This window comes from Crocuta crocuta, unplaced genomic scaffold (assembly GCF_008692635.1).
Source record: "Crocuta crocuta isolate KB4526 unplaced genomic scaffold, BGI_CrCroc_1.0 scaffold102, whole genome shotgun sequence".
Classification (NCBI taxonomy): Eukaryota; Metazoa; Chordata; class Mammalia; order Carnivora; family Hyaenidae; genus Crocuta; species Crocuta crocuta.
The window spans coordinates 9,999,147-10,026,775 of record NW_027530019.1 but is presented as its reverse complement, the minus strand read 5'-3'; the positions used below and the strand labels follow the sequence as shown (position 1 = coordinate 10,026,775).

At 38.9% G+C, this 27,629-nt stretch overlaps 1 protein-coding gene across 3 annotated transcripts; it reads right to left on the bottom strand.

Moving 5' to 3' along the window:
* Positions 1-19: 19 nt before the first annotated feature.
* CATSPER2 (cation channel sperm associated 2) lies at positions 20-27,623 on the bottom strand. Of its 3 annotated transcripts, none has more exons than XM_077764527.1 (13): positions 27,351-27,503; positions 26,730-26,876; positions 26,094-26,267; positions 25,837-25,905; positions 20,709-20,881; positions 20,037-20,192; positions 19,633-19,757; positions 18,232-18,410; positions 17,936-18,035; positions 17,561-17,617; positions 15,101-15,330; positions 14,557-14,724; positions 20-996 (listed from the first exon to the last, which is right to left on the bottom strand). In XM_077764527.1, exons 2-13 carry the CDS (start codon positions 26,872-26,874, stop codon positions 989-991), a joined length of 1,584 nt encoding a protein of 527 aa, XP_077620653.1. In that variant the 5' UTR covers positions 26,875-26,876; positions 27,351-27,503; the 3' UTR covers positions 20-988. The 3 variants fall into 3 exon arrangements, with proteins under 3 accessions (XP_077620653.1, XP_077620651.1, XP_077620650.1); XM_077764525.1 differs by lacking the exons at positions 20-996; positions 27,351-27,503 and adding exons at positions 13,086-13,222; positions 27,575-27,623; XM_077764524.1 differs by lacking the exon at positions 20-996 and adding an exon at positions 13,086-13,222 and having other exon boundaries at positions 27,351-27,501.
* Positions 27,624-27,629: the final 6 nt, after the last annotated feature.

Below are 27,629 nucleotides of genomic sequence, written 5' to 3'. Positions count from 1 at the left end.
CTCCTTAGAACCTCCCTTTATTCTATCCCCCCAAACCCACACATTCAAATATATTATTAATGAGCTTCTGCCCTAAAAGGTTCACTTAGGATCTTAGAATTTTAGAACTGGAAGAGACCTGAGGAATCCCGTGGTTAAAAAAAATTCATTTTATAAATGAGGAACTTGAGGGCCCCCAAAATGGAATGGCTTGGCCAGGCCACCAAAGCTGAGGACACTGCTAGGGTTTTCCAAGGGAAATCAGAAGTTAGAATCAGTGAAATTATCTATTGCATCCCTTTGCCAATATTTTCCCTTTGCCTATCAAAGTTACCACATCTAGTCTGAAAAGCAAAGAGGAGAATCAAAGGAAAAGTATGGCCTGGATTCCCAATAGTTTTCTATCTCCTGTTTCCAGCCCATCCTGCAATTCATTTGAATTTCTGCCCTTGGTTCTGTAACAACACTCTTATAATAAATTATTTTTTGCTAATAGTGCACCCAAAAAATGAGATGGCTTGGGTTCAAATCTTGCCTCCAGTGCTTACCAGTTGTGCATCTTGGGCAATTTCTAAACCACTCTATGTCACAATGTTCTTTTCTATAAAAAGGAGGATTAAATTAGATAATGTATTTAAAATACTTAGCACAGTGTGGCATTCATCCAACAAAGAGTAAGTACCTATCCTGTGCCAGGCACTGCTACAAAATAAACTTTCACTAAACATTACTACTATTGTTTTTAGACTAGCTCAATATGTATTATTTTATTTGAAGCTAAAGAGTCCTAAATAACACAGAAATTTTTACCAAGAAGTAGTGTCTTGACTGAAAGACCCTTAGAACATGTATGAAACTAGTAGGCTCAAACAGGGAAGGAAACAATGAGTACTCCCTCAATCCAGGCTGGAAAATTCTTGGCAGTCCACATGATGATGGAACAAGCAGTTGGTTAAGCAATCCTGTTGCCACCAAAGCTTCAGACTATGTGCATGCTACCTTTGTGTCCTTAGGTACCTGAAAGAAACAAATGTAAGTCTATTCTGCAGGAATCCAACTTAAAACACAGATTTCAGGGGCACCTGGGTGGCTCAGTCAGTTAAGCATTCAACTCTTGATCTCAGCTCAGATCACGATCTAATGGTTAGTGATTTCAAGCCCTGCGTCAGGCTCTGTGCTGTCAGATTGGGATTCTTTCTATCCCTCTCTCTTTGCCCCTCCCCCCTCAAAAATAAATATAGAAAAAAAATCTTTAAAAAAACACACATAGACTTCAATGAATAACAAGAGAAATTTACAACAATTAACTCACAATCAGAAAATATAAAGCATGTGAGAAAACTAGCCATCATGAATGACAGTTAGCAGAAATAATAAGTAACAGAATCAGACTCGAAGGACTAAAAGTGTTTTTCAGATTTAGAATGTAAAATAAAGTTAATCTGCATAAAAAAATAAAAGAGGGTATCAGATGTATGACTAAGAAACAGGGGATTCAATTATTGAGAATATTCAAATTACTTAATTCAGTGAATTACTTAATTGTAGCTAGGTATTGTACTTTAACTCTTGCTTTAAATTGTATTATTCCCACAAATCAAAACCACAATGAGATGCCACCTGTCAGAATGGCTAAAATTAACAATTCAGGAAACAACTGATGTTGGTGAGGATGTGGAGAAAGGAGAACCCTTTTGCACTCTTGTTGGGAATTCAAACTGGTGCAGCCACTCTGGAAAATAGTATGGGGGTTCCTCAAAAAATTAAAAACAGAACTATTCTAGACCCAATGATTGCACTCTAGGTATTTATCCAAATGATACAAAAATGCTAATTTGAAAGGGCACATGTGCCCCAATGTTTATAGCAGCACTATCAACGATAGCCAAATTATGGAAAGAGTCCAAATGTCCATTGACTGATGAATGGATAAAGAAGATGTGGTATGTGTGTGTGTATATATATAATATATATTATATATTATATATATACACACATAAAATGGAATATTATATATATAATGGAATATTACTTGAAGGGGCGNTCTCTCCTAGAAATAAATAAAACATTAAAAAAAAAAAAAAGAAGCAAAACAGAGGAACATGGGGGAAGGCAAGGAAAAATAAGATAAAAACACAGAGGGAGGCAAACCATAAGAGACTCTTAAATACAGAGAACAAACTGAGGGTTGCTGGAGGGGTGTTGGGTGGGAGGATGGGTTAAATGGATGATGGGGATTAAGGAGGGCACTGGTTACTATATATAAGTGATAAATCACTAAATTCTACTCCTGAAATCGTTATTATATGTTAACTTTGATTTAAATAAAATATTAAAAATTTTAAAAATCTTATACAAGAAGCAAACATAAATAAATAAGTTGTATTCTTCTTTAAAATGTAAAATAAATTAGTATAAAAAGAAAAAAAGGGCACATGGGTGGCTCAGCTGGTTAAGTGTCCAAGTCAATTCGCCTCCAGTCATGATATCAAGGTTTGTGAGATTGAGCCCCATATCATGCTCTGGGCTGACAGCACGGAGCCTGCTTGGGATTCCTTCTCTCCCTCTGTCTCTGCCCCTCCCTCCACTCATGTGTGTGTTCACTTTCTCTCCAAATAAATAAATAAACATTTAAAAAAGAAAAAGAGGGGCGCCTGGGTGGCTCAGTTGGTTAAGGGTCCGACTTCAGCTCAGGTCATGATCTCACAGTTTGTGGGTTTGAGCCCCACGTTGGGCTCTGTGCTGACAGCTCAGAGCCTGGAGCCTGTTTCAGATTCTGTGTCTCCCTCTCTCTCTGACCCTCCTCTGCTCACGCTATCTCTCTCTCTCAGAAATAAATAAAACATTTTAAAATATTTTTAGAAAAAAAGAAACCACAAGTTGAGACGGCAGTTTCACAAGGCCAAGTAGCCTCAAGCTCCAAATTATCACACAATATTTACAATCATTTGCTTTATTTATGAGTTCTGTAGTTGTGAATTAACCTATTAAAATTTAAAATCATTAAAATTTGTGACCCCAAAATCAATATTTGTGGTATTTTCTTCCTTCCTTCCTTCCTCCCTCCCTTCCTTCCTTCCTTCCTTTCTTTCTGAGAAAGTGTGTGATCAGGAGAGAGGGGGAGGGGCAGAGAGGGAGGGCAATAAAATGTTTTTTTTTAAATATTTACTTTGAGAGAAAGAGAGAGGAGAGAGGGGCAGAGAGAGAGGGAGAGAGAGAATCTCAAACAGGCTCCATGCTGTCAGTGCAGAGCCCAATGTAGGGCTTGAACCCACAAACCAAACCATGATATAATGACTTGATCTGAAAAACTGACTGAGCCATCCAGGTGCCCCAAGGGGATAGAATCAAGCAGGCTCACCACTGAGCATGAGTGGAGCTTGATCTCATAACCACAAGATCATGATGTGGCCAAAATCAAGAACCAGACACATAACTGACTGAGCCACCCAGACGCCCATATACTTGTGGTATTTTCATAATCACTCACAGGCATATGCAGAGTGGTGAAAAACTTGAGTCACCTGATGTCCACATTCCTAGCTGAGATTAATATTAAAACAAGGAAATATTTCACTGCCTTCTCATACTATAAATATGTGTCCTTTTCATGAAAAGGAAGGCTGTGATGTGACTTAGAGAGAAAATATGTGTTAGATAAGTTTTATTTATGCATGAGTTGTAGTGGTGTTGACAAACAGAAAGGTCACTGCTAATAAATCAACAACATATATTAAATAAACAGTCTTCAAACAGAAACACCTTACATAAAACACAATATATAAAACAAGGTTTTGTATCCATCTGTTGTGACCAGAGGCTAACTCCATATTTCTCCCAGGAGCAATGGTTTAATAATTGTTAATTCAGTGTTTGTGGCAACTTTATAGAACATAACTACTGCAAATAATAAAAATCAACAGTAGTTGCTTTGAAGAGTTGCCCAACCAATCCTGGAATCTTCATGAATGAGAAATAAACTTTTCTTATATTAAACCAGTAATGTTTCAGGATTAATTTGTTTTGGCAGTATAGCTTTTTAATCATTTTTAAAAAATTCTTTTAAATGTTTATTTATCTTTTGAGAGAGAGAGAGCACCAGGGAGGACAGAGACAGTGGAAGAGAGACATCTCAACGTGCAGAGCCTGATACAGAGCTCAAATTCACAAACTGTGAGATCATGACCCGAGCCGAAACCAAGAGTTGAATGTTTAACCAACTGAGCCATTCAGGCACCCCAAGAAATAGTGTTTTAAGTGAAAGATTTTCAGAAAAAACATGCAACTAGTTTAATAAAGTAGGAAGGGGACCATTGAGGACTCCCCCATCCCAGGGAAATTGCTTGGCAGTCCTTATTGGGATTAGAAGAGGAAGAACAGTTTTGAAGGAATGGTAATAATTCAGTTTTGGACATATTAGAAATGAAGTACCTAAGAATAGACAAATGAAATTCCTGAGGATAGACAATTAAACATTTTTCTTAGAGTTTCTAGGAGAGATCTAGATAGAGAATGGAATTGGAAGTCATCAGCATACAAATAGTAGTTTAAACCATAAAAGTGGACAAAACTCGTTAGTGAGAGTTTGTAGAGGATGAAGCAAAAATGGCTGAGGACTACATTTAAAGCTTGGGAATAAGATGGCTAGCAACAAAAGTAGAAAGGAACCAACCCAAAGGAAAACCTGAAGGTAGTGGTATCATGAAGCCAAAGGAGGAGAAAATTTCAATGAAGGTGAAATGGTCAAATGATCTGCAGTGGTTTTGAACTTTGTCAGTTTAGCTAAACTGGAATTAACTTCCCAGAATTCTTTTCCCTGTATGGTTCCATGTTATGATTGGTCAACAAGAGAAATCTGAGTGAGATTTGAGTGAAAGAAGTGAAGCAATGAAGACCTGTGGTTAGAAGTTGTTGAGGGGTAGGTTGAGGGGGAGGAAGTCCAAATCGTCCTCACTGATGAGAAGTTTAAAAATAGGGCTGGTGCCTGGGCGGCTCAGTCAGTTAAGTGTCCAACTTTGGCTCATGTCATGATCTCATGGTTTGTGAGTTCAAGCACCACATTGGGCTCTCTACTGTCAGCATGGAGCCTGCTTTGTAGGGGCCTGTCCTCCTTTCTCTCTGCCCCTCCCCTGCTTGTCTCTCTCTCTCTCAAAAAAAGAAAATAAATATTTTTTTAAAATACAGACATAAGTCAGATAAAATATTATTTGGTCTGATGAAGGCTTTTGTGGGGTCATATGTCGTATGCTCAGAGAATTCTGTATTGAATCTTTCAATACAGAAATCTAAGTGTCATATTACAGTAGACTAGAATATAAAGTCTCAAGCAGAGACTATACCTTTTTGTACCCCAAGTGCCTAACAGTTACTGACACATAGTATTAAGTAAAGGATTTGTTAAATAAATGAATTCATTCTACCCCACACATTCCTGGCCTATATTATCGGGGTTAAGAACTCTACCATGGTGATGAGATTGCTACTTCTACTAAGATAAAGACTTAAAATGTTCACTTCAGAGAAGGGACAACTCTTTACAAAAAGAATTCCAATTAATAAATATAGGAAGGAACAAGAGAAATAGAACACCATTTTAGTGATTGCTGCAAACAGGATCTACTGATGAATGCTAAGATTAGTGGGGGAAAGTTTAAGAAGAAATAAGGTATTTGCATAAGCTTTCAGTATCTCCTTTCAAGTATTTATTAACTATAAACGGGGAAAATGGGGGCACCTGGGTGGCTCAATCAGTTAAGTGTCTGACTTCAGCTCAAGTCATGATCTCATGGTTTGTGAGTTCAAGCCCCACATCAGGCTCTGTGCTGACAGTTCAGAGCCTGGACCCTGCTAAGGCTTCTGTGCCTCCCCTTCCTTCTGCCCTTCCCATGCTCATGCTCTGTCTCTCTCTATTTCTCAATAATAAATAAATGTTAAATAAAAAAGAGCAGGGGAGGATAGTTAACTTCACAGCAGAGAAACCTGGTTGACATCATCTTAACTAAGGGATCAAGGTTAACATTACCAATTATAACACATATCACTATGGTATACTTCCTGATATGATGTGCTGAGAAGGGCACTTCACATCAGTGGTATTCTTCTGGAAATGCATAACCTCAATATAATCATGACAAAACATCAGATAAGCCCAATCTGAAGGACATTCTGCAAAACACCTGAGCAGAACTCCTCAAATATACCAAGGTCTTGAAAGATAAGGAGAGACTTAGGTAACTATTACAACCAGAGATTAAGTAAGGAGATATAAACGCTGAAGGCAATGTTAAATACTAGTTTGTAACCTGGAACAGTAAAAAAGGACATTAGTGGAAAAACTAGTGAAATCTAGTAAAGTCTGTACCTAGATTAATATCATAGTACCAGTGTTAATTGATTAACTTTGGTCATTATATCCTGGTTATGTGGGATGCTAATATTAGAGAAAGCTGGGTGACAGGTACATAGGAACTACTTTTGTATCTCTTCTGTGAGTCTCAACCTACTTTAAAATAAAATGTTGAAAATGTTCATCCCATCCTAAGTCACCTGAATAGGAAAAGTGCAAATATAAACATGAAGATTTCTGCTTGTCATGAGAAAAAACAGAAACCTCTCTAAAAGCGGCTTTTAAAAAAGCATGCATTCATACACTGAACAGTTTTTCTGTCCTCAAAACTGAACAGCATGGCTGGGACATAAAAGACATCAAAACTTTTGTTGAAAGAAGAAATGAACCCCTTTTTGAACATTAGGAGTCTAACCAACCAGCTCAAATCTCAAGAAATAAGATGGATTGGGGCGCTTGGATGGCTCAGTTAAGCATCTGACTTCAGCTCAGGTCATGATCTCACGGTTCGTGGGTTCAAGCCCCGCATTGGGTTCTACGCTGGCAGCTCAGAGTCTGGAGCCCATTTCAGATTCTGTGTCTCCCTCTCTCTCTCTGCCCCTCCTCTGCTTATGCTCTGTCTCAAAAAAAGAAAAAAAATTATAAAAAAAAAATAAGAAATGAGATGGATTGAGACCTACCAATTCTCTGAGGTTTTAAACCTTTGGAAGTATAATAAGTTTTTTAAAAATTTAAAGCTTTTATATTAAGTTTGAGACACAGTGACAATATATGGAGAAATTATGAGGTAAAATTAGTATAGATTCATAACCAATAATCCATGTTGAATGTTAAAAAATAAAAATTAAAAGTTACTATAATACAGTAGGTACAAGATGTACTTTTATAAAATTTTTTCTTTCATTCTTATCTTTCATATACATTATGCTATAATAAAGCAGATATTAATTTCTCTGCTTCCAAGTGGAAACACATTGGTTTAAGTTCCAGTATGGTATTTGAAGATGTAAGTAATAACAAGAGATAAAAGGGGGAAACTATGTCCCAAAATAAAAATTGAATGCAAACCGTATGTGAAAAAATTTTGTTTGTTCTATCACAATAATATCTAAGTGATAATCTCACTTACAAATGTTCTTGAAGAACCCTTATCATTACATGGCATAGAGCTTAATCTCTTCCTTATGAAAATAGTGAGGTATCCCTATGGCAGGGATACTCAGGACAAGGATAAGAAGGAAGAGGAGTAATAGATTACCAATGGGGCTTGATTTTTCAACCTTAGAATATTTGTTTTTAGTAAAAAAGGTTTTACTTGCTTTTGTTTTTGAGAAGTTACTATTACATGGCTCTAGACTGCTAGAAGGATAATTTGGGGTGGGGGGAATGGAGGAGGTAAAATCAGTCTTCATGGAAATAATCCTTTCTTATCTGGTGATCTTATGAAGAACTAGTTAGGATGGAACAGGGATTTCTGTCCTATTCATTCACTGATGCCTAAAATGATGGCTGGAACATAGAACTCAACAAATATTTGTGGAATAAACTTCCATTCCAACAGAAGTGAAACCAGATCATTTTCATTAAGGAGTTAAAGAATGAGGTGACCTGCATAGATCACTCATTTGAAAAATCTATAGAAAGCCAAGAGGAGATCATTCATCAAATACCTATAAAACAGTGCTTTTGAAACTTTAACGTGCATATGTAACATCTGATTCAATAGGCGCTGAGGATGGGAACTGTGATTCTGCACTTCCAATAAGTAACCAGGTGAAGCCAATTCTACTGGTCCTCAGACCCACTTTGAGCAAAGCTATTCAAAGATGCTATTCAATGAGCACCTACTTTGTATAGCCTATGCAAGATTTATTAAATAGTATTTCCTTACTCCTTTTTATTAAGTTTATTGAATTCTGATTGCCAGGCTCAATGGATGCTCCAATTGAGATCTGACTGGACCATTCCTTTCTTGAAATTCTATGTTGGCTCTAAGGACATTACTCTAGAATGATTATCTTTCTGTCTCTTCACCTCTTCCCTCCCAGGCTTTTTTTCTGGCTTCTCTTCCTCCTTTTATCCCTTAAATGTCCCTGTTTCCCAGGTTTCTGTCTTGAACCCTCTTCTGTTTGTACTTAATGGAAATCCTTTGTTATCTCTAATTCTAGTTTATTGTTATTGGGATTTCTAGGTATACAATGGTGTCTAAAAATAATGTTTTTATTTTTTCTTTCCATATATTTTGTTTTTTTATTGTTGTTGTTTTATACTTTTATTTTTTTGGTTCAAGTATAATAAACATACAGTGTTATATTAGTTCAGGTGTACAATATATGATTCAACTTCTATACGTTACTCAGTGTGCATCATGATAAGCGTACTCTTTAACCCTCTTCACCTCTTTCACCCATCCCTCTCTTCTTTCCAAATATTTATGCCCTAGTTCTTTTTTAAAATTTTTTTTAAATTAAAAAAATTCTTTAATTTTTAATTTTTTTTTTTTTTTGAGACAGAGTATGCAAGCAGGGGAGGGGCAGAGGGAGAGGGAGGGAGGGAAACTCAAGCAGCCTCCATAGCAGAGTGCAGAGGCTGAGGCAGGACTCAATCTCAGGTGAGATCATGGCCTGAGCAGAGATCAAGAGTCAGACGCTTAACTGACTGAGCCACCCAGGCACCCAAAAATGTTAAGATAAATGTCAGTGTATGATATTGTAATAAAATTCTTATCTTAAGAAATAGGGCACGGGGGCACCTGGATGGCTCAATCAGTTAAGTGTCTGACTCTTGCTCTCTGCTCAGGCCATGATCTCATGGTTTGTGAGTTTGAGCCCCATGTTGGGCTGTGCCCAGTGTGGAGCCTCCTTAGGATTCTTTCTCCCTCTCTCTCTCTGCCCCTACCCATCTTGTGTTCTTCCTATCTCTCTCAAAATAAATAAACTTAAAATTTTTTTTCTCATTTTATATGAAATGGCTAAAATGCTTTTCTTTGTAGCATAATGTTGTTTCTTGGTTTGAGACAATCTTTACTTCATTCTAAAAACTGAGATCAAGAGGCACCTGGGTGGCTCAGTCAGTAGAACATATGACTCTTGATTTTGGGGTAGAGTTTGAGCCCCATACTGAGTCAAGATTACTTAAAAATAAAAATTTATGTATGTATGTATATATGTATGTATGTATGTATTGAGAGAGAGAGAGAGAGAGAGAGAGAGAGAATCCCAAGCAGGCTCCATGCTGTCAGTATAGAGCCCAAAAAAGGGCGGGGCTTGAAATCATGAAACGAGAGATGGTGACCTGAGCCGAAATCAAGAATTTGATGTTTAGGGGCACCTGGGTGGCTCAGTTGGTTAAGCATCCAGCTTCAGCTCAGGTCATGGTCTCATAGTTTCTGAGTTCGAGCCTGCATTGGGCTGTCTGCTGTCAGCAGCTCACTTTGGATCTTCTGTCCCTTCTCTCCCTGCCCCTCCTTACTATATACTTTCTCTCCAAAATAAATAATCGTTTAAAAAAATGAGGTCTAATCCACATAAAATTCATCATTTTAAAGTATACAAGTCAGTGTTTTTTATGTATAAAAATATATCCTCATACATGTTAAGCACTCAATAAATGACAGAATTTTTAATAACAAACATTTCTGAAGACAAGTCTTCCAATAGTGGAATGGGATCCCTTCTAGATAATAAAGCTCCAATAACTAAAAACATTAAGAATTGGTTGGATATCCCTCTTTCAGTGATGTTCTAAAAAGTGTTTTTGCTTTGGGGCACTTGGGTGGCTCAGTAGTGGTCAAGTATGTGACTTTGGCTCTGGTCATGATTTCATGGTTCATGAGTTTGAGCATGGCAGAAGGCTTTCTGCTGTCAGCACAGAGACTGCTTTGGAACCTCTGTCTCCTTCTCACTCTGCCCCTCCCCTGCTCACACTGTCTCTCTGAAAAATAAATAAAACATAAAAAATAGAAAATGTGTCCCTGCTTTGATGGAAGATAAATTAACTCTGATGTCCCTTCTAACACTAAAAACCTATGGGATACTTACTGATTTGAACACTCCAATGGAGTGGAGTCACTCCTGGAGCAATGGCAAGGAAATAGAATGATAATGGAATAAAAGGACACCCTTTTGGCTCAGAAACAGAGGAAAATGATGTTTGATTAAAATGAATGGTGCAGAAACCCCTATCAAAATAACATCAGCATCCTTCACAGAGCTAAAAACAAAGAATCCTAAAATTTGTATGGAACCAGAAAAGACCGTGAATAGCCAAAGTTATTTTCTTTTTGAAAAAGAAAACCAAAGCTGGAGGCATCACAATTCCAGACGTCAAGCTGTATTATAAAGCTGTAATCATCAAGATGGTATGGTACTGGCACAAAACAGACACATAGATGAATGGAACAGAATAGACAACCCAGAAATGGACCCACAAACATATGACCAACTAATCTTTGACAAAGCGGGAAAGAATATCCAATAGAAAAAGGACAGTCTCTTCAGCAAATGGTGCTGGGAAAATTGGACAGTGACATGCAAAAGAATGAACCTGGACCACTTTCTTACACCATACACAAAAATAAACTCAAAATGGATGAAAGACCTAAATGTAAGACAGGAAGCCATCAAAATCCTAGAGAAAACAGGCAACAAACTCTTTGACCTTGGCCACAGCAAATTCTTACTTGACATGTCTTGAGGCAAGGGAAACAGAAGCAAAAATGAACTAGTGGGACCTCATCAAGATAAAAAGCTTCTGCACAGCAAAGGAAAGTCAATAAAACTAAAAGGCAACAGACGGAATGGGAGAAGATATTTGCTAATGACATCAAATAAAGGGTTAATATCCAAAATCTATAAAGAACCTATCAAACTCAACACCCAAAAAACAAATAATCCAGTGAAGAAATGGGCAAAAGACATTAACAGACACTTTTCCAAAGAAGAGATCCAGATGGCTAACAGACACATGAAAAAATGTTCAACATGACTCATTATCAAGAAAATACAAATCAAAACCACAATGAGACACCACCTCACACCTGTCAGAGTGGCTAAAATTAACAACTCAGGCAACAACAAATATTGGTGACCATGCAGAATAAGAGAAACCCTTTTGTGCTGCTCATGGGAATGTAAACTGGTGCAGCCACTCTGGAAAAAAGTATGGAGATTCCTCAAAAAATTAAAAATAGAGTGGCACCTAGGTGGCTCAGTTGGTTAAGCATCTAACTCTTGGTTTTGGCTCAGGTCATGATCTCACAGATTGTGGATTTGGGCCCCACATCAGGATCTATGCTGGTAGTGCAGAGCCCACTTGAGAGTCTCTTTCTCTCCCTCTCTCTCTGCCCCTCCTCCACTCATGCTGTCTGTCTCTCTCAAAATAAATAAACTTAAAAAATACTAAAAATACTTTAAAAATTAAAAATAGTACTACCCTATGACCCAGCAATTGCACTACTAGGTATTTATCCAAAGGATAGAGAAATGCTGGTTCAAAGGGGCACATGCACCCCAATGTTTATAGCAGCACTATTGACAAAAGCCAAAGTATGGAAAGAGCCCAAATGTCTATCAGCAGATAAATGGATCAGGAAGATGAAGTATATAAATACAATGGAGGGGCGCCTGGGTGGCTTAGTCAGTTAAGCATCCGACTTTCGCTTGGGTCATGATCTTGCGGTTCGTGGGTTCAAGCCCCGCATCGGGCTCTGTGCTGACTGCCAGCTCAGAGCCTGGAGCCTGTTTCAGTCTGTGACTCCCTCTCTCTCTGACCCTCCCCTGCTCACGCTGTCTCTCTCTCTCTCTCCTAGAAATAAATAAAAATATTAAATAAATAAATACATACATACATACATACATACATACAATGGAATATTACCTGGCAGTCAAAAAGAATGAAATCTTGCATTTGCAACAATGTGGAAGGAAATAGAATGTATTATGATAAGTGAAATAAGTCAGTCAGAGAAAGACAAATATATTATTTCACTCATATGTGGAATTTAAGATACAAAACAGATGAATATAAGGGAAGGGAAGCAAAAATAGTACAAGAACAGAGAGGGACCATAGGAGACTCTGACATACAGAGAACAAACTGAGGGCTACTGGCAGGGTTTTGGGTGAGGGGAATGGCTAAAGGGGTAAGGGGCATTAAGGAGGACACTTGATGGGATGAGCACTAGGTGTTAGTTATATGTAAGTGATGAATTGCTAAATTCTATTCCTGAAAGTATTATTACACCATACATTAACTAACTTGGATTTAAATTTTTTTTTAAAAAAGGGAGAGGCCCTGGGTGGCTCAGTCAGTTGAGCATCTGATTTCAGCTCAAGTCATGATCTCATGGTTCATGAGTTCGAGCCCTGTGTTGGCCTTGATGATGACAGCTCAGAGCCTGGAGCGTGCTTCAGATTCTGTGTCTCCCTCTCTCTCTGCCTCTCACCTGCTCACGCTCTGCCTCTCTCTCTCTCAAAAACAAATATTAAAAAAATTAGAAAACTATTTCAAAAAAATTAATGCATAGGAGAAGCAATGTTCATAGAACAGGCAATGGAAGCGATAGTTCCCAATTAGTTACACTACAGCTCCTGGGATCTCTTTAGCCTCCCACTCCCAGAGGCCTGTACATATCAGGGAGGGAGAAGGTAAAATTAGGAATCTATGAAGAAGAAGAGGTTGCAGGAAGGGTGGGAGCTATAACAACAAAGTCAAGAAAAGGGGAGACTGAGGTCCTTTGTCTCAGAGACAGACGACTAAGCAGTTCACAACAATATTTATTAGACATTTATACTCTGAATTCTCCATTTCCAACTATTTTTTCATTAATTTTTGCCAAAGAAATTGAAGCCATCCATTGTCAGCTTTATTTGTCTTCAAAGTTCATCAGTGCCTGCACTGTAAAGAAAGAGACTGTGAGGCTGAAAAGCTAAAAATATTCAGGACATACAAATGTTTGAAAGACCCTGCTTTTATCACACAAATCTTTACTAATCTTTACTTTTATTAAGCCCTATGGGTCTGTACTTTTTGCCATAGATGAATTAACCCAGATTAAAGAAGCTACTCTGCTCCTTCTTCTCCCTTTCACCCTGTTCTACCCAGAGAACAAGTAGGAAGGCTGGGCTGAGGACAACTTGAAAGAGCAAGATAAACCTTAGGCAACATTTTGAAGTAGGCAAAGCCTGTTTTTGACATCCTGCTCTAAATTCCATGTTCCAGTGTTATAAATTGCCTCTTATTGATTTCAATGCAATGATATGAGGAAGACACCACTAATCCACATTAAATTGTAAAAAATGGCCCCTAGCTCTTTCAGTTTTTGTATTTTTAGAGGGAGAATTTTTTAATCCAAATTTGTCTCTAAGTGGTGAAATTTCAAGGGAGAAATTTAGGGAAAAGAACTTTGAGCAAGCAATTTTCTGCTTAAATTAACTTTGCTGTTTAGGGGCACCTGGGTGGCTCAGGTGGTTAAGCATCCAACTATGGCTCAGGTCATGATCTCACAGATCGTGGGTTCAAGCCCCACATCAGGCTCTATGCTGACCATTCAGAGCCTGGAGCCTGTGGACTCTCTCTCTCTCTCTCTCTCTCTCTCTCTCTCTCTCCCCCTCCCCTGCTTGCACTCTGTCTCTGTCTCTCTCAAAAATAAGTAAAACATTTTAAAAAATTATCTCTGCTGTTTTAATAACATACATACTTCTCTCTGCCTAGGCTGACACTAGATGAAGCTGAAACGAAGAAAAGCCTATAATTCATAAACCTCTTTGGGGGGTTGAGAACAGTGGGCAATTGTGAGTTTTCTGCTGTCTCATCCCCCCAGCTATCCATCTTGAGCCTGAGGCCCTACTGCTCAGGTCTGAAACCTGCCCTTCAAAGAGAAGAAATGTTTGCAAAAAGGAGTTGACTCCACAAATCAAGCAAGAGCCCACCTTATCCTAATACCCAACAACTCATTTGGACACTCTCCTCTTGGGAAACAAGCTCTCAGACCTCATAGAATTTAGATTTTCCCTACTAGAGAAGCAGAGCTGTCAGGTTCTCTCTGGATTCTAAGAAATCAGGACATAAAGATGTGACATACCAAACCAAGGATTTGTCATTTTAAGTGTGAGGTGGAAATTCAGAGGCTAAAATGCCAAAATAGTGCACACTCTCCTCCTTCTCCCCAGTTACATGTGCTACTCCAGTGTACTTAACTCCTGGTCCCCATGACTGCCCTAAATCCATACCTGCAAACTCCTGCAACCGTTTACGTTCCTCTAGGTTGTACTGAAGCTTTTCTAGCAACTCAAAATATCGGAAGAGTGAATCTCTAGGCCAAACAACACGATCATCCTGATCCATTTCCATTAGCCCAGGCAGATTCTGGTGCACATGAGTCTCCCAGTCCAACTGACCTGGAGGGAGGAATGGCTCTTAAAAACATATCTGGGTCCATGGAAGTTAAGTAAGAGCTAATAGATCCTATGGTGTATGTTGGGGTAGGTGGGGGAAACCAATGATGAAAGAGTAAACAGGAAGCAAAGAGGGAAAAGAGTGAGTGCATCACTAAGAGACCACATTTTACAATACGCAAAGACAGCCACAGCCACATTTACCCAAAGTGAAGCAGAAATATATGGGAAATGAAAGAAAGCATGAAGAAAGTAATTAACACCATAAAATCAGACTGGTGGAGAAAACTGGGAAGTAGATATGGTCGAATAGGTCTTATTAAGATTGGGATGTCTCTTGGAGGAGTCTGAATTCAAATGGCAGAAATGCTCTGCTTACCAATGGAGTCTAAATATCTGGAGTCAGAAGAAGAGGAGGAATCATAAGAAGATGAAGACAAGGAGGAAGAGGAAGAGGAAGAAGAGGAAGAAGAGGAGGGCTTTCTCATTCTTGAGGACTCTTTTGTTTTCGATGCAGATGCTCTTGAACTCCCTTCATCAGCACTGTATTTAGACGACTCTTCAAAAACTTCTGGTAACTCCAAAGATTCCCTTTGTTGACTGGCATCTCTTTAAGTGAAAGGAGAAATTTTATTGCCTCAAATACATTTATGAGATATGGCTAGTGGATTCATTATTCTAGCCTTGACCCTTGCCATCCCCCAAAGGTGGGATTTAAGGCAAACTGCTCCTAAAATTTGAGCTTATAAGCACTTCCAACTTCAATTATTCCATATGGTATATATCCATATTACCCTTACCACATAGCTTCTGTGCTACATTTTACTCAGGTTTCTATATTCCACATGCTACCTTATTTTGCCACGTTTTAGCTGTTACACCACAACTAGTTTTGCCCCCTCAATTCTATCTCATGTGAGGTCTTGATGCTCAGCTCTTTTTTATCTTCCCCATCTACAGTCATTCCTTTGGTGATCTCTTCTCCAGAGTTTAAATGTCTTCTAAATGCACATTTAAACCTCTAATCCAGACTTCACTCCTCAATCCAGACTTGTATATACAACTTTTACTAACATATCATCACTTGCATGTCCAATAGACACCTCAAGTTCAACCCAAACTGAACGTTTTGGCCATCAAACCTTTTCCACTCACAGCCTTCCCATCTCAGCTAATCCATCCTTCTGGCTGCTGCGGCTAAAACTTTGAAGTCTTTCTTAACTCTTATACCCCATCCAATTCATCAAGAAATCATGTTGACTCTACCTTAAAAATGTATCTTTTCTCACTGGTACCACTTTGGTCTGAGCCACCATCACCTCTTGCCTAGATAGCTTCACAGCCTTCTAACTTGTCTCTCTGTTCCTTCCCTTGTTCTCCTACAGTGCATCATCAACACAGCAACCAGAGAAATCCTTCTTAAATGTAATTTCATGTCACTGCTCTGCTCCCCCTTTCACTTAGAGTCAAAACCTAAGTCTCTACAATGGCCCTCACAGCCCTACAAGATCAGGTCTCTGTGACCTCTCTGACCTCATATTCTATCAGTTTCTCCCCTGGTCACAGTGGTTTCTTTACTGATTCTCAAACACACTGGGAATGCTTCTGGCTTAGGACTTTTTTGTACTAGTTGTTCTTTCTGCCTATAACACTCTTTCCATAGATATCCACACAGTAATCCCCTCATTTCCTCCAAGTCTTTGTTCAATTGTTACTTTTTCAATGAGACCATCCTCATTGTTTAAAATTATAACTCATATGCAACTCCCACTCTATATTCCAATCTCCCTTAACCTATTCTTTTTATTTTTTCACAATGCTTATATTTTAATATCAGTTTACTCATTTTATATGTTCATTGTTTATTATCTCTTTCCTCCTGCTCATAAGTAAGCTCCATGAGAACAGGCATTATTGTCTATTTTGTACACTGAAATATCCCAAATACCTAATAAATATTCAATAATTATTTCTTGGGGCACCTGGCTGGCTCAGTCAGTAGAGCCTGTGACTCTAGATATTGGGGTTGTGAGTTCAAGCTCCAAGTTGGATTCAGAGACTACTTAATAAAAAAAAGTTTATATAAATAATTATGTCTTGAATGGATGAATGAGTTTCTTATTTCTTCTTCTGTCCTCTTGTCCACTGCTGAACATTCAGGGTCTAGAATATCATCTGTTTCACAGAAGGTACTTGTACAAGTTTCCTATGGCTGCTGCAACNCTCACGCTGTCTCTCTCTCTCTCTCTCTCCCAGAAATAAATTAAAAAAAAAAATTAAAAAAAAAAAAGTTTTGAAACAAATTACTACAAATTTTGTAGCTTAAAATAACAGAAATGTATTCTCTTACAATTCTGGAAGCCAGAGATCTGAAATCAAGGTGTCGGCAGGGCCATACTCTCTCTGAAAGCACTAGGGGAGAAGGCTCCTTGCTTCCTCTAGCTTCTGGCAGTTGCCTGGTATTCATTGGCTTCCTTTGGCTCGTGTTGCTTCACTCTGATTTCCATCTCCATCTTCACAACACCTCTCCTCTTCTCTAGGTCTTCTTTTCTGTCTCTTATAAGGGCCCTTGTCACTGCATTTAGTGACCTTATAATCCAGGATGATTATATCTCAAGATCCTTAACTTAATTGCATCTACAAAGACCCCTTTTCCAAATAAAGTCATGTTCACAGGTTCCAGGAGGTTAGGCCATGGGCATTTCTTTTGGGGGGCTATCATTCAACCCACTACAATAAATAGTTATTGAATAAATGTATTATCTCTCAATCTTCATCTTTGATTTTCTACCCTCTCTTCCTGCTTGTGTCCATCCCAGTTCACACAAATACTCCTAACCTGGTATCCACTTTGCTAAGGGTTGATCTCATTGCGTCAGGGGACAGGTTTTGTCTCCTGCAGAGCAAAAAACACAGAACAGTGAAGAGAGTTAGGCTGATGCAGGAGCATAGTAAGGAAAAAGGAAAAGAATTCAGATCATAAAGTGAAGAAAACTGAGTGAGAACAGATTGTAGTAAAGAGGCAAAAACAAGAGGGGAAGTCCCAACAGTGGATAAAGAATCAGGCAATATTCTAGAGGCAGGGAATTCTAATCCTGAGGTAAATCTTCTGTCACAAAGGGAAAAATGGGATCAAAGCCGAGGAGTAGAAACAGGGAATGAGGTTGGGATACTCTTCAGAACTAAACTTGGGTTTGAAAATGGGGAAGCAGACCTCTGGATAATCTGCCGCTTGAATATATCAGCTTTATGTTGAACCTCCAGATGTGTCATCTCCTCGTTCAGCTCATTCCTGATATTCTGGAAGTTAGTAACTGCCGGAAAGGGCCATTAGGAGTTGGGAGACCGTGGTGAATAGACCACTTGGGTAAAAACCAAGTTAAATATCCATTCCACACTCAAGCCTTCCTGCTAGTTCGGGTTCTCTCTATACATAATTTACCAATCCTAGTTTTCACTTTAATTTCTTTCCAACCACCCCTCCCACCCCCTCACCTCTTCTGTGCTTACCCATCATAGCTACTATGATATTTCGAAAGATAATGGAACCAAGTAACAACCAAAGGATGACATAGATGCTGCTGAAGGTACGGCTGACTTCAGGCACCTTCCAGGTATCCTGAAGCAGTGCATACCAATGGTCCATGGTGAAGAGGATAAACACTGTCACCAGAGAATTCAGCAGGTCCCTAAAGAAAAAGGAGGTGTAGGTACAGACAAAAAAGAGATCTAAATCTCTCAGAAACAGTATCTTTCTTATTCTTAAAGCAACATAAGAACACTGTAGTTTGCTCTGACTTTGGCTTCTTTTCTATCAATTTTTTAGGTAATCATCCTTCAGTTTTAGGCTGTTTTATTTATTTCCTTTTTCATGAATAATCCATGAATATCTCTCACTATTCCATTAATGCCTACAACATTGTAGGGCTCAATAAATAGGTACTGGCTGAATTTTTAAAAATTAAATAAATCACCAACTACATATCTTTTTTGTAAGTTCATTTTTCATGGTTCTATGGCCTTCACCTAAAAGATCACTTAAGAATTTAGCAAACATCATTTCTATTTAGTTCTCTGGTATGAAGTGATTCTTAGGTAAATGGACAGATATGTGATATGAACATGTGATCCCAAATAATTAATAATAATGAATATGTCACAAAGGTCTCAGAAAGGTATCTAAATTTTCCTTCTCTCCTTCTTAGTTCTCCATAATACAACTTATTGAAAATATCAGTGCCAAAATAGGATAAATATTTAGGACTTTCCTAACTTAACACTCTCTGAGACATAAGAGGTGCTGGCAAGATTGGTTTCCAGGTCATAAGTAACATATCTCATCTAAATCCAATTGATTTTGTGCTAGCAATCAGTGTTCTCTAGACAAAGATCTTGTCAGGATTTTACTTTTGAATGTGTATAGGTGTGTTCATGTGTAATGCCCACACCGAGACTCTGGGGTAAAACCAGTGATGTGTTTGAGAGTCATAGTAATAGGTATTGATCACTTACATTGTGCTAAAATCCATTCTAAGTTCAAAGATGCATTACTTTTATCCCTACAGTCCTGTGCTATAAGGAGTGCTATAATTATTCCCATTTTTCAAAAGAGATAACTGAGGCATAGAAATCAGAGCTTAATCACTGAAGTAAATTGCTATTTAAAGATGGTTGATGAGAGTATGCTTAAATCTCAAAACCCAGAGCAAACCTGGAACTAGTCACCCTATCCTCAAAATCAGAGCTAATACCACTCACTATTCTTTTGCTTTCTCTTTCCTTTTCCTTACTATGTTCTATTCCAGTTTCTTAAAATAGACTATACCTTTTGTACTACTCACTTTGGACTAGGTTCCCAGCTTCTTGCCCAAATTCTCTTCCCCCACCCAGGATTTCCCCAGTCCTGCCTACGAGAAGAACATGTGGTACTCCAGGTCCTGGCGAGTTGAACGGGTGTAGTCCTCAAAGAAGTAGACACCAGTCACAGCAAAAATGTAGAAGAAGATGATCAGCAACATCAAGAGGAAGGTCATACTCTGGAAGTCATGACTTCAAGTCGGGACTGAGCCAGACTAGGCTGATTCTACCTACAGCAGAGTCAGGCCCACCCTGGCAAACCCCCACCAAAACCCTCACTTCCACTTCTGAGCCCAGTTATCTCTAGACCACAGCAGCTTTCCCCAGCCCTTTCTCATCCAACGATATTTCTCATAGGGTCTTTCATTGCCTTTTCTGGTCCACCCAGCATTGTTTTATGTTAAACTCTCAGGTTTACCCACCCCACCCACTTGGTTTAGTTGCAACACTCCAATCACCTTGAGGGCCCTCACCAGGGCCAAAATAATGACTCGAATTTGACGGAATCGTGCAAAGAGTTTGAGAGATCTTAGCACTCGGCAGATCCTTAGCAACTGGAGCCACACAGACTGGCCTGTTACCCCTACCAGCACCACAACCTCAGGAAGCAGGGACTGTGGGAAATACATACATTATGAGTACAATGTACCCCAAAGCACCCATGCACAGTTACTTCTTCTTCATCTCATCTTCTTCATAGAAGATTATCCCTTGGGCATTATCCCTTGAATAGTATTTTCTGGGGACTCTGTCCTATTCAACCTTATACTAAATTACTTAAACTCTGTATTTCAATTTGCTCAAACATAAAAAGGGGATTAATATGGTGCTTATCTTATTCAGTTGCTATGGAGCTCAAATGAGAAAATACATGTAAAACACAACAGTGCCTGGCACTTAGTAAGTGCTCAGTAACAGGCAGATGTTATTGTTGGGGCTGATATTGCAGTTTGACTCTGTCTTGCTTCTAATACCAACAACTCCTGCGATGACTGACTTTAGTCTTAGAAGAAAAAAAAATCAAAATAATGAAATTCTTCTTGTGATCTAATTAACTTTTTTGGTCATTTTGATTCACCTAGGTTCATTCCTCAACCCACCACACTAATCCTCAGGATATCTATCCTTACCAATATGGTGACAACAAAGTCAAACACATTCCAGGCATTCTTCCAGAAGAGGAAAAAGTTGGATATCCACATAAGAAGGATCTCCAAGATGAAAATAAGCAAGATGAACCAAGCTGCCACCTCCAGACTCAGCTTCAGGGACCACAGTTTGGTATTTGAGGATTCAAGCAATTCTGTGAGAGTAGAGTGAAAGGGGAATAAAGGTTAAGGAACTGGGAGGCTGAATGATATAGAATGATCAGAAACTATTATAAACTACAGTTGTGCCCATTGCTATTTTTCTTTGTTTTTCTATTCCTTTTTTTCTTTTCTTTTTTTTTTTTTAGAGAGAGTGTGCAAGTGAGGTAGAAGGGTAGGGTAAGAGAGAGAATCTTAAGCAGGCTCCATACTCAGTGCAGAGCCTGATGCGGGGCTCAATCCCATGACCCAAGGATCATGACATGAGCCAAAATCTAGAGTTGGACACTCAATCAACTGAGCCACCCAGGCACCCCTCGTTTCTCTTCTTAACACCCATATTTTTTCAACCTGTGAAATATAGGGGAGGACAGAATTAACCATGAAAAATAGCTACAACTCATCTCTTGCTGGTATTGATATGTCTAACAGCTGCAAGTCACTGCCTTCCCACTCTGAGGTCACAGAGACACTAAGAGGTTACTTTTTTCACTGCCACCCATGCTGTCTGCTGTACTGGTACCCCAGTACCAAACTTCACAAAGAAGCAATGGGCCTTGAGAATAGAATGAAAACATAGGGCCATGATATATGAAGTGCTTGGTAAAGGAAGTAGAAACAAGAAGCCAGACTCATAGGACATACTGAGTTATAATAAGAAAAATTTTGAGAGGTGCCTGGGTGGCTCCGTTGGTTAAGTGTCTGACTGTTGGTTTCTGCTCAGGTCATTCTCGAAGTTCATAAGATCAAGCCCCACATTGGGCTCTATGCTGGCAACTTCAACACTGCTTGTGATTCTCTCTCTCTTTGCCTCTCCCTCACTCATTCTCTCTCTCTCTCTCAAAATAAATAAATAAACAGTAAAAATACTTTATAATAAGATTTTTTGTTCTATATTTGTTAGCTTTTAAAGCTTTCCCGTTCTTCTCTGTCTAAAACTGATTTTGTTCTGCAAAGCAAATTAAATCCTTTATTTCCTCTCTAGAATCCTACTGTTTGCTGTTATACTTCAACTTATCAGCTTCATCTTTCAACCCTCTTCATTTTTTTATGCATTTAATAAATAATATACCATGCTGTAGGGGAAAAAAACAAAATAAAAATAGGCTTAAAAGCTAAATAATAATTTGGGGGGTGCCTATGTGGCTCAGTCGGTTAAGTGTTTGACTCTTGATTTTGGCTCAGCTTATGATCTCATGGCTCATGAGTTTGAGTCCCACATTGGACTCTGCAATAACAGTGAGTAGCCTGCTTGGGAGTCTCTCTCTCTCCTTCTCTCTCTACCCCTCCCCCACTTGTGTGTGCTCTCTCCCTCTCAAAATAAACTAAAAAAAAAGCTAAATAATTTGATACATTTCCCTTTGAAATAGAACAATCTGACAGCCTCTAAATACACTATGACTGATATCCTTGGCAGTTAATGGAGATTAGAAGAGCATATTTAGTCACTCTGAACAACACAAACTGCTGTGTAGATTTTGACACTTAAATATTAAATTTAAAAACATGTAAGACATAAAATATATTTCATACCCATGCCAAAATAACTGACATGGCTTAGTGAGTTAAGCATACAACTTCAACTTTGGCTCAGGTCATGCATGATCTCATGGTTCAGGAGTTTGAGCACCCCCATCAGGCTCTCTGCTGTCAGCACAGAGCCTGCTTCAGATCCTCTGTTCCCCTTTCTGTGCCTCTCCCCTGCTTACTTTCTCTCTCTCTCAAAAATAAATTAAATTTTTTTTTAATTTTAAAAATAACTAAATAAATTCATTTGTGGACAAATCATGTATTTTCTCTATTAAATCTTTTTTTATTAAACATTTTTTAAAATGTTTGAGAGAGAGAAAGAGAGTGTATAAGTTGGGAAGGGACAGAGAGAGAGGGAGAGAATTCCAAGCAGGCTATGCACTGTCAGTGTAGAGGCCAATGAGGGGCTCTATCTCATGAACCCATGAGATCAATACCTGACCTGAAACCAACTGAGCCACCCAGAAGCCCCTCTAATGTTTTCTTTAAAAAATGATGGGGGAGGGGAAAGAAAGATTTGACTCATCATATCCACAATGAAGTAAGGAGCATTAATGCTATATAAAGTTTTTGATCAGATGAATGCCATTTAAAGAATCTAATGCAGATCATGCTGAGATAAACTTGCAGAATTATTCTTATATATAGTACAAGATAGCTCTAGAACTTCAAACTCAATGTAAAAAATTATTATGACATTATACACAATTTTTTTTTGTTGGAATAAAGACTATTCACACTTGCAGAGTGTTATTTTCAGAAAACGGATTGCAAATGAGTCAAATCTTCTTACTTTTCTCCCTCTCATCATTTGGAAACAAAATGTGAAAATTATAAAAATAAGCCAAATTGATGTTTAAAATGAAAAGTAGAATTACCAATATCACTGTGAAAGTAGATTTTTTTTCCCTTTTTACACCCTAACACATAATTTCCACCTACACCTTTACATGTACTTAACATATAATACATAATGTTGTAAACCTGAAATTAATATATGTCAATTATATCTCAATTTTAAAAAGGAACAAAAATTAAATTAAAAACATATAATACATAAAATAAACATATTTGATTCAGAGCCAAACAATATATAATGGCCTTTAAAAATTCATTTATGAACATATCATATATATTTTTTAATTTTTTAAAAATTTATTTCTGAGAGAGAGACAGCTTGAGTAGGGGATGGTCAGAGAGAGAGGGAGATATAGAATCTGAAACAGGCTCCAGGCTCTGAGCTAGCTGTCAGCACAGAGCCTGACGTGGGGCTCGAACCCCTGAAATGTGAGGTCATGACCTGAGCTGAAGTAGGACACTTAACCAACTGAGCCACCCAGGTGCCCCTCATATATTTATTTTAAAAACAGCATGAATCATTTATAAAATGGTAAGTGAAAATGAGCTAACATAATTTTTTAAATTATATAATACACATTAAAATGCAATCTTTAATAATATGCTAATCTAAAATGTTATTTTTAATTCTTCCTTTTAAAAAAAATTTTTTTTAATGTTTACTTTTGAGAGAGAGAGAGCTTACACTTATGAGCGGGGGAGTGGCAGACACAGAATCTGAAACAGGCTCCAGGCTATGTGACAATGACTTGAGCTGAAGAACTATGCTTAACTGCCTGAGCCCCTCAGGTGCCCCAATTTGCATGTGATATAAAGAACCAAGCTGAAGGGTGCCTTTGTGGCTCAGCTGGTGAAGCGTCCAACTTCAGCTCAGGTCATGATCTTACGGGTTCTTGAATTTGAGCCCTGGGTGAGGCTCTGTGCTGACAGCTTGGAGCCTGGAGCCTGTTTCCGATTCTGTGTCTCCCTCTCTCTCTGCCCCTCCCCCTCTCATGCTCTCTCTCAAAAATAAAAAATAGACATTAAAAAAATTTATATCACATACAAATCATGAATGGAATGATTAAAAGTCCTAGGGAGGTTTTCAAGTTTATAGCTGTATTATGAGACAAAATCACAAGACAAAAAAATTGTGCAGCTTTCATCTAGAGAACTGCTTGTTAATTACTATTTTTTCCCCTATCTAAAAGAACATTCTCTATGATCTGGAAAATTGTTTTTTATTTTTAAGCCTAAGCAGTCTTAATGTTTATCACATGAACTAGTCTGTTTAAAGAAATCTGTTAGTCACAAATTCTTTCCTTTTGCAAAATCCCTTCTGCTTTTCTACCATGAGAATGTACTTAATACAATTTTCCTGAACTTGTCAGATAATTCCCACTCAGACAATCCACCTATCCTATGGCACAGTGATCATGTTTTATATCCAGCTGTTTTACCAATTAGAATGGCATTCTATTTTGATTTGTCCATCAGATCTAGGAAATCCTGTACATTTATTGCTGTTTACTTTATTCCAAGGCTTAAGACTAATCCTACAAGGCAAATACATTGCCAGTTATCATACAAGAAATAGGGTGACTTAGTTCAAAATCCTTACCACAATGGGACAAAATAAAACACTTCAAAGTATATAGGATACTGTATACTGTAGTGTTGTCAATGACATCAAGTATTGCTGTATATTTAAATATCTTTGACCTGACTGCATTAAAATACTTAGAATTTTTTTTCAATATTTATTCATTTTTTGAGAGAGAGACAGAGCATGAGCAGGGAAGGGGCAGGGAGAGAGGGGGAGACACAGAATCGGAAGCAGGCTCCAGGCTCTGAGCTGTCAGCATAGAGCCTGATGCTGGGCTCAAACTCACGAAACCTCAAGATTATGATCTGAGCTGAAGTCAGATGCTCAACCGACTGAGCCACCTCGGTGCCCCTGCATTAAAAGATTTTTAAAATGGGGAAAGTTCCTCACAACAGGAGGAAACAAGGAAGTGAGTACTTCATTTCATTTTCTGAGCAGTTTGAGGTGATATTCAAATGAGCTCATTGATTTTCCAGATGTTCTTTTACTTTTAATGCATTTCATATAATTTAGGACTGATTTTAGAATAATTTGCTTTTAAGTCATGTTTTGGCTCATCTAATATCTTAGCTGTGTCTAAGTTTACATACTCTGAGCTTTCTTACTTGTACTTAATATTTGACATACTTATAAAAAATGTAAAGGTGGTATCAGTCACTGATAGGTACCAACCAATATCTCTAATACAAAAGGCTAATTCAAACAAATATTAAACTAAACTGACACAGAAATATAACTTGCCATCTTCAGCTTCTTTTAAGTCTACTATACTCTAAGTGTCTAGACTGCTTTATATCTACCATACTCTTTGACAGCCCTCCAAAATGTTTCCAGGTCTTAGCAGTTGTACAAATTCTACTCCAAGAGACTTAATATAGGTGTCCCTATCACAATTCAAGTAACATTAAAAAATGAAAAATAATCAATTTATAGGAAAAGTGACTCACAGCCACTTCCTCTTTCAATGTCAGTTCTTACCTATTTCAACCATCAGTACAATTGTATTCAAAAAGATGAGAAAGATGACGAAGTTTGTGAAGAGAGGGCCTGTTTTCTCTTAAGGAAACATAGAGTAGAATTCTTTCTTATCAGGTTAAATAACAAGGGCAAGAAGAGAACCAGTGAGGATGAGAAGAAAATGGAGTTTAGAAAAGGGAAAATAAATCATTAGGCAGATGATGAGGCAAGAGAGACAGTAAAGGCATGGGATAAAAATGAGGGGCATGAAAGGATACACTCAAGGACCCATCCAGCCCACAAGCAAAGAGGCGGCCTCTGACTGTAGCGCACACGAAACCTGCTAATCAGTCTCCGGGCACGTGTAATACGTTCTACATGTCGAGGCTTTATGGAGAAGCGCACAAGCTGGTGTTGATCTCCCAACATAAGCTTCTTCTGAGCAGAAGGATCTATACCAAGAAATATATAACACAGTGGATAAATATAAAGAGAAGTCTTTTGGGGATATGAAGTGCAGGGAGGACTGGGGGCAGGAATACTGGTGACATAATGCAGGGGCTTGCCTTACTATTCTTACAGCAACTGACATTAGTTTGGAGTAAGAGCTAATAGATTGCTTATGACCCCCATGCCCAAGAATAAAGGCAGTAGGCTCAACCCTCCAGTGTCTTTGGTAGAAACTTCCAAGTCAGCCAGAGGTAGTTATCCTATGCCTAAAAGTGAGCAACATGGGTTCAAAGAGCTTTACTTATAAAGCCCTTAATTTATCAAGTTTGGTATCATCTACACACATAGCAGCCAAACCAAATCATCCCTGAATTTTTCACCCTTAAAATTGTCTACTTCCTACTCTTTAGAGGGTACGAAGGGGGAGTTTTAAATTCATGACAGTTAAGAAACAGGCTGCTGACCAAGTATCTCTCGGATAGTGTGTCGTGGCACAGCTTGGCTCAAGCCTTGCAGATGCTCGATGAGAGAGAAAGTATCAATGAGACGTGAACGTATGGCATCAGCTCGGGGCAGTTGCACGTGTCCTGCTGGGTGACTGGTGGCCATGGCTGTTAAAATAATGGAAAAACCAAGAGTCATTTCATTCTTGAAGTTGCGCCAAAGATTAAAAGTTTTCTTCCCCTTCTCCCATCCTCTTTGCCCTTAAGAAGTCAAACGCATTGTACCAAGACTCACGGGTTTTTTAAACAAAAGGACGTAAGAGTCGTTAAGAGAGACATTGCGCAGTAGACTAAGTGGCCAGGCACCTTCACTTGTGTGACATCGTTTCTAATTAAAAGTAGCAGCCACAGGCCCGGAGTCCCTGAGCCGGACAAAGAGGAAATCGGGGCACCCCACCTGGACCTGAGGTAATCAGGCAATGCAATGCGGGGAGGCAGTGAGAGACTTACGGGTGCCTCAGAAAAACAAACCAAAAGGAATTGGACAAATTACAGCGGCCTGACATTAAGAAAATGTGTTCCGTCCCAAGTGTGTCCCTCAGGTGCCAGTTCCATCTCTCAATACCCGCTTCTGGGCCTCACCTCAGCCCAGGCTCTCTTCCGCCCACTCAAGCCCTGACTTCACGTCTCCGCCTCCCGCGCCCTCTGAACTCGGCTCTCCCCACGCAAGAGTAGCTCAGGGTCGGCTCCTAGCCCTGGTGCGCCCCATTTCCAGCTCGGCCCCGCCCCGCCCTACTCCACCCCACTTGCTTCCTGGGGTCTTGCTCGCCGCTGGCCCAGGCCCAGGCCCAGCCCCCGGCCCNTACCAGCTGGTCCCGCCCGCCCTACGCAGGCGCCACGCAGCCAATCGGTGGCTGCCAC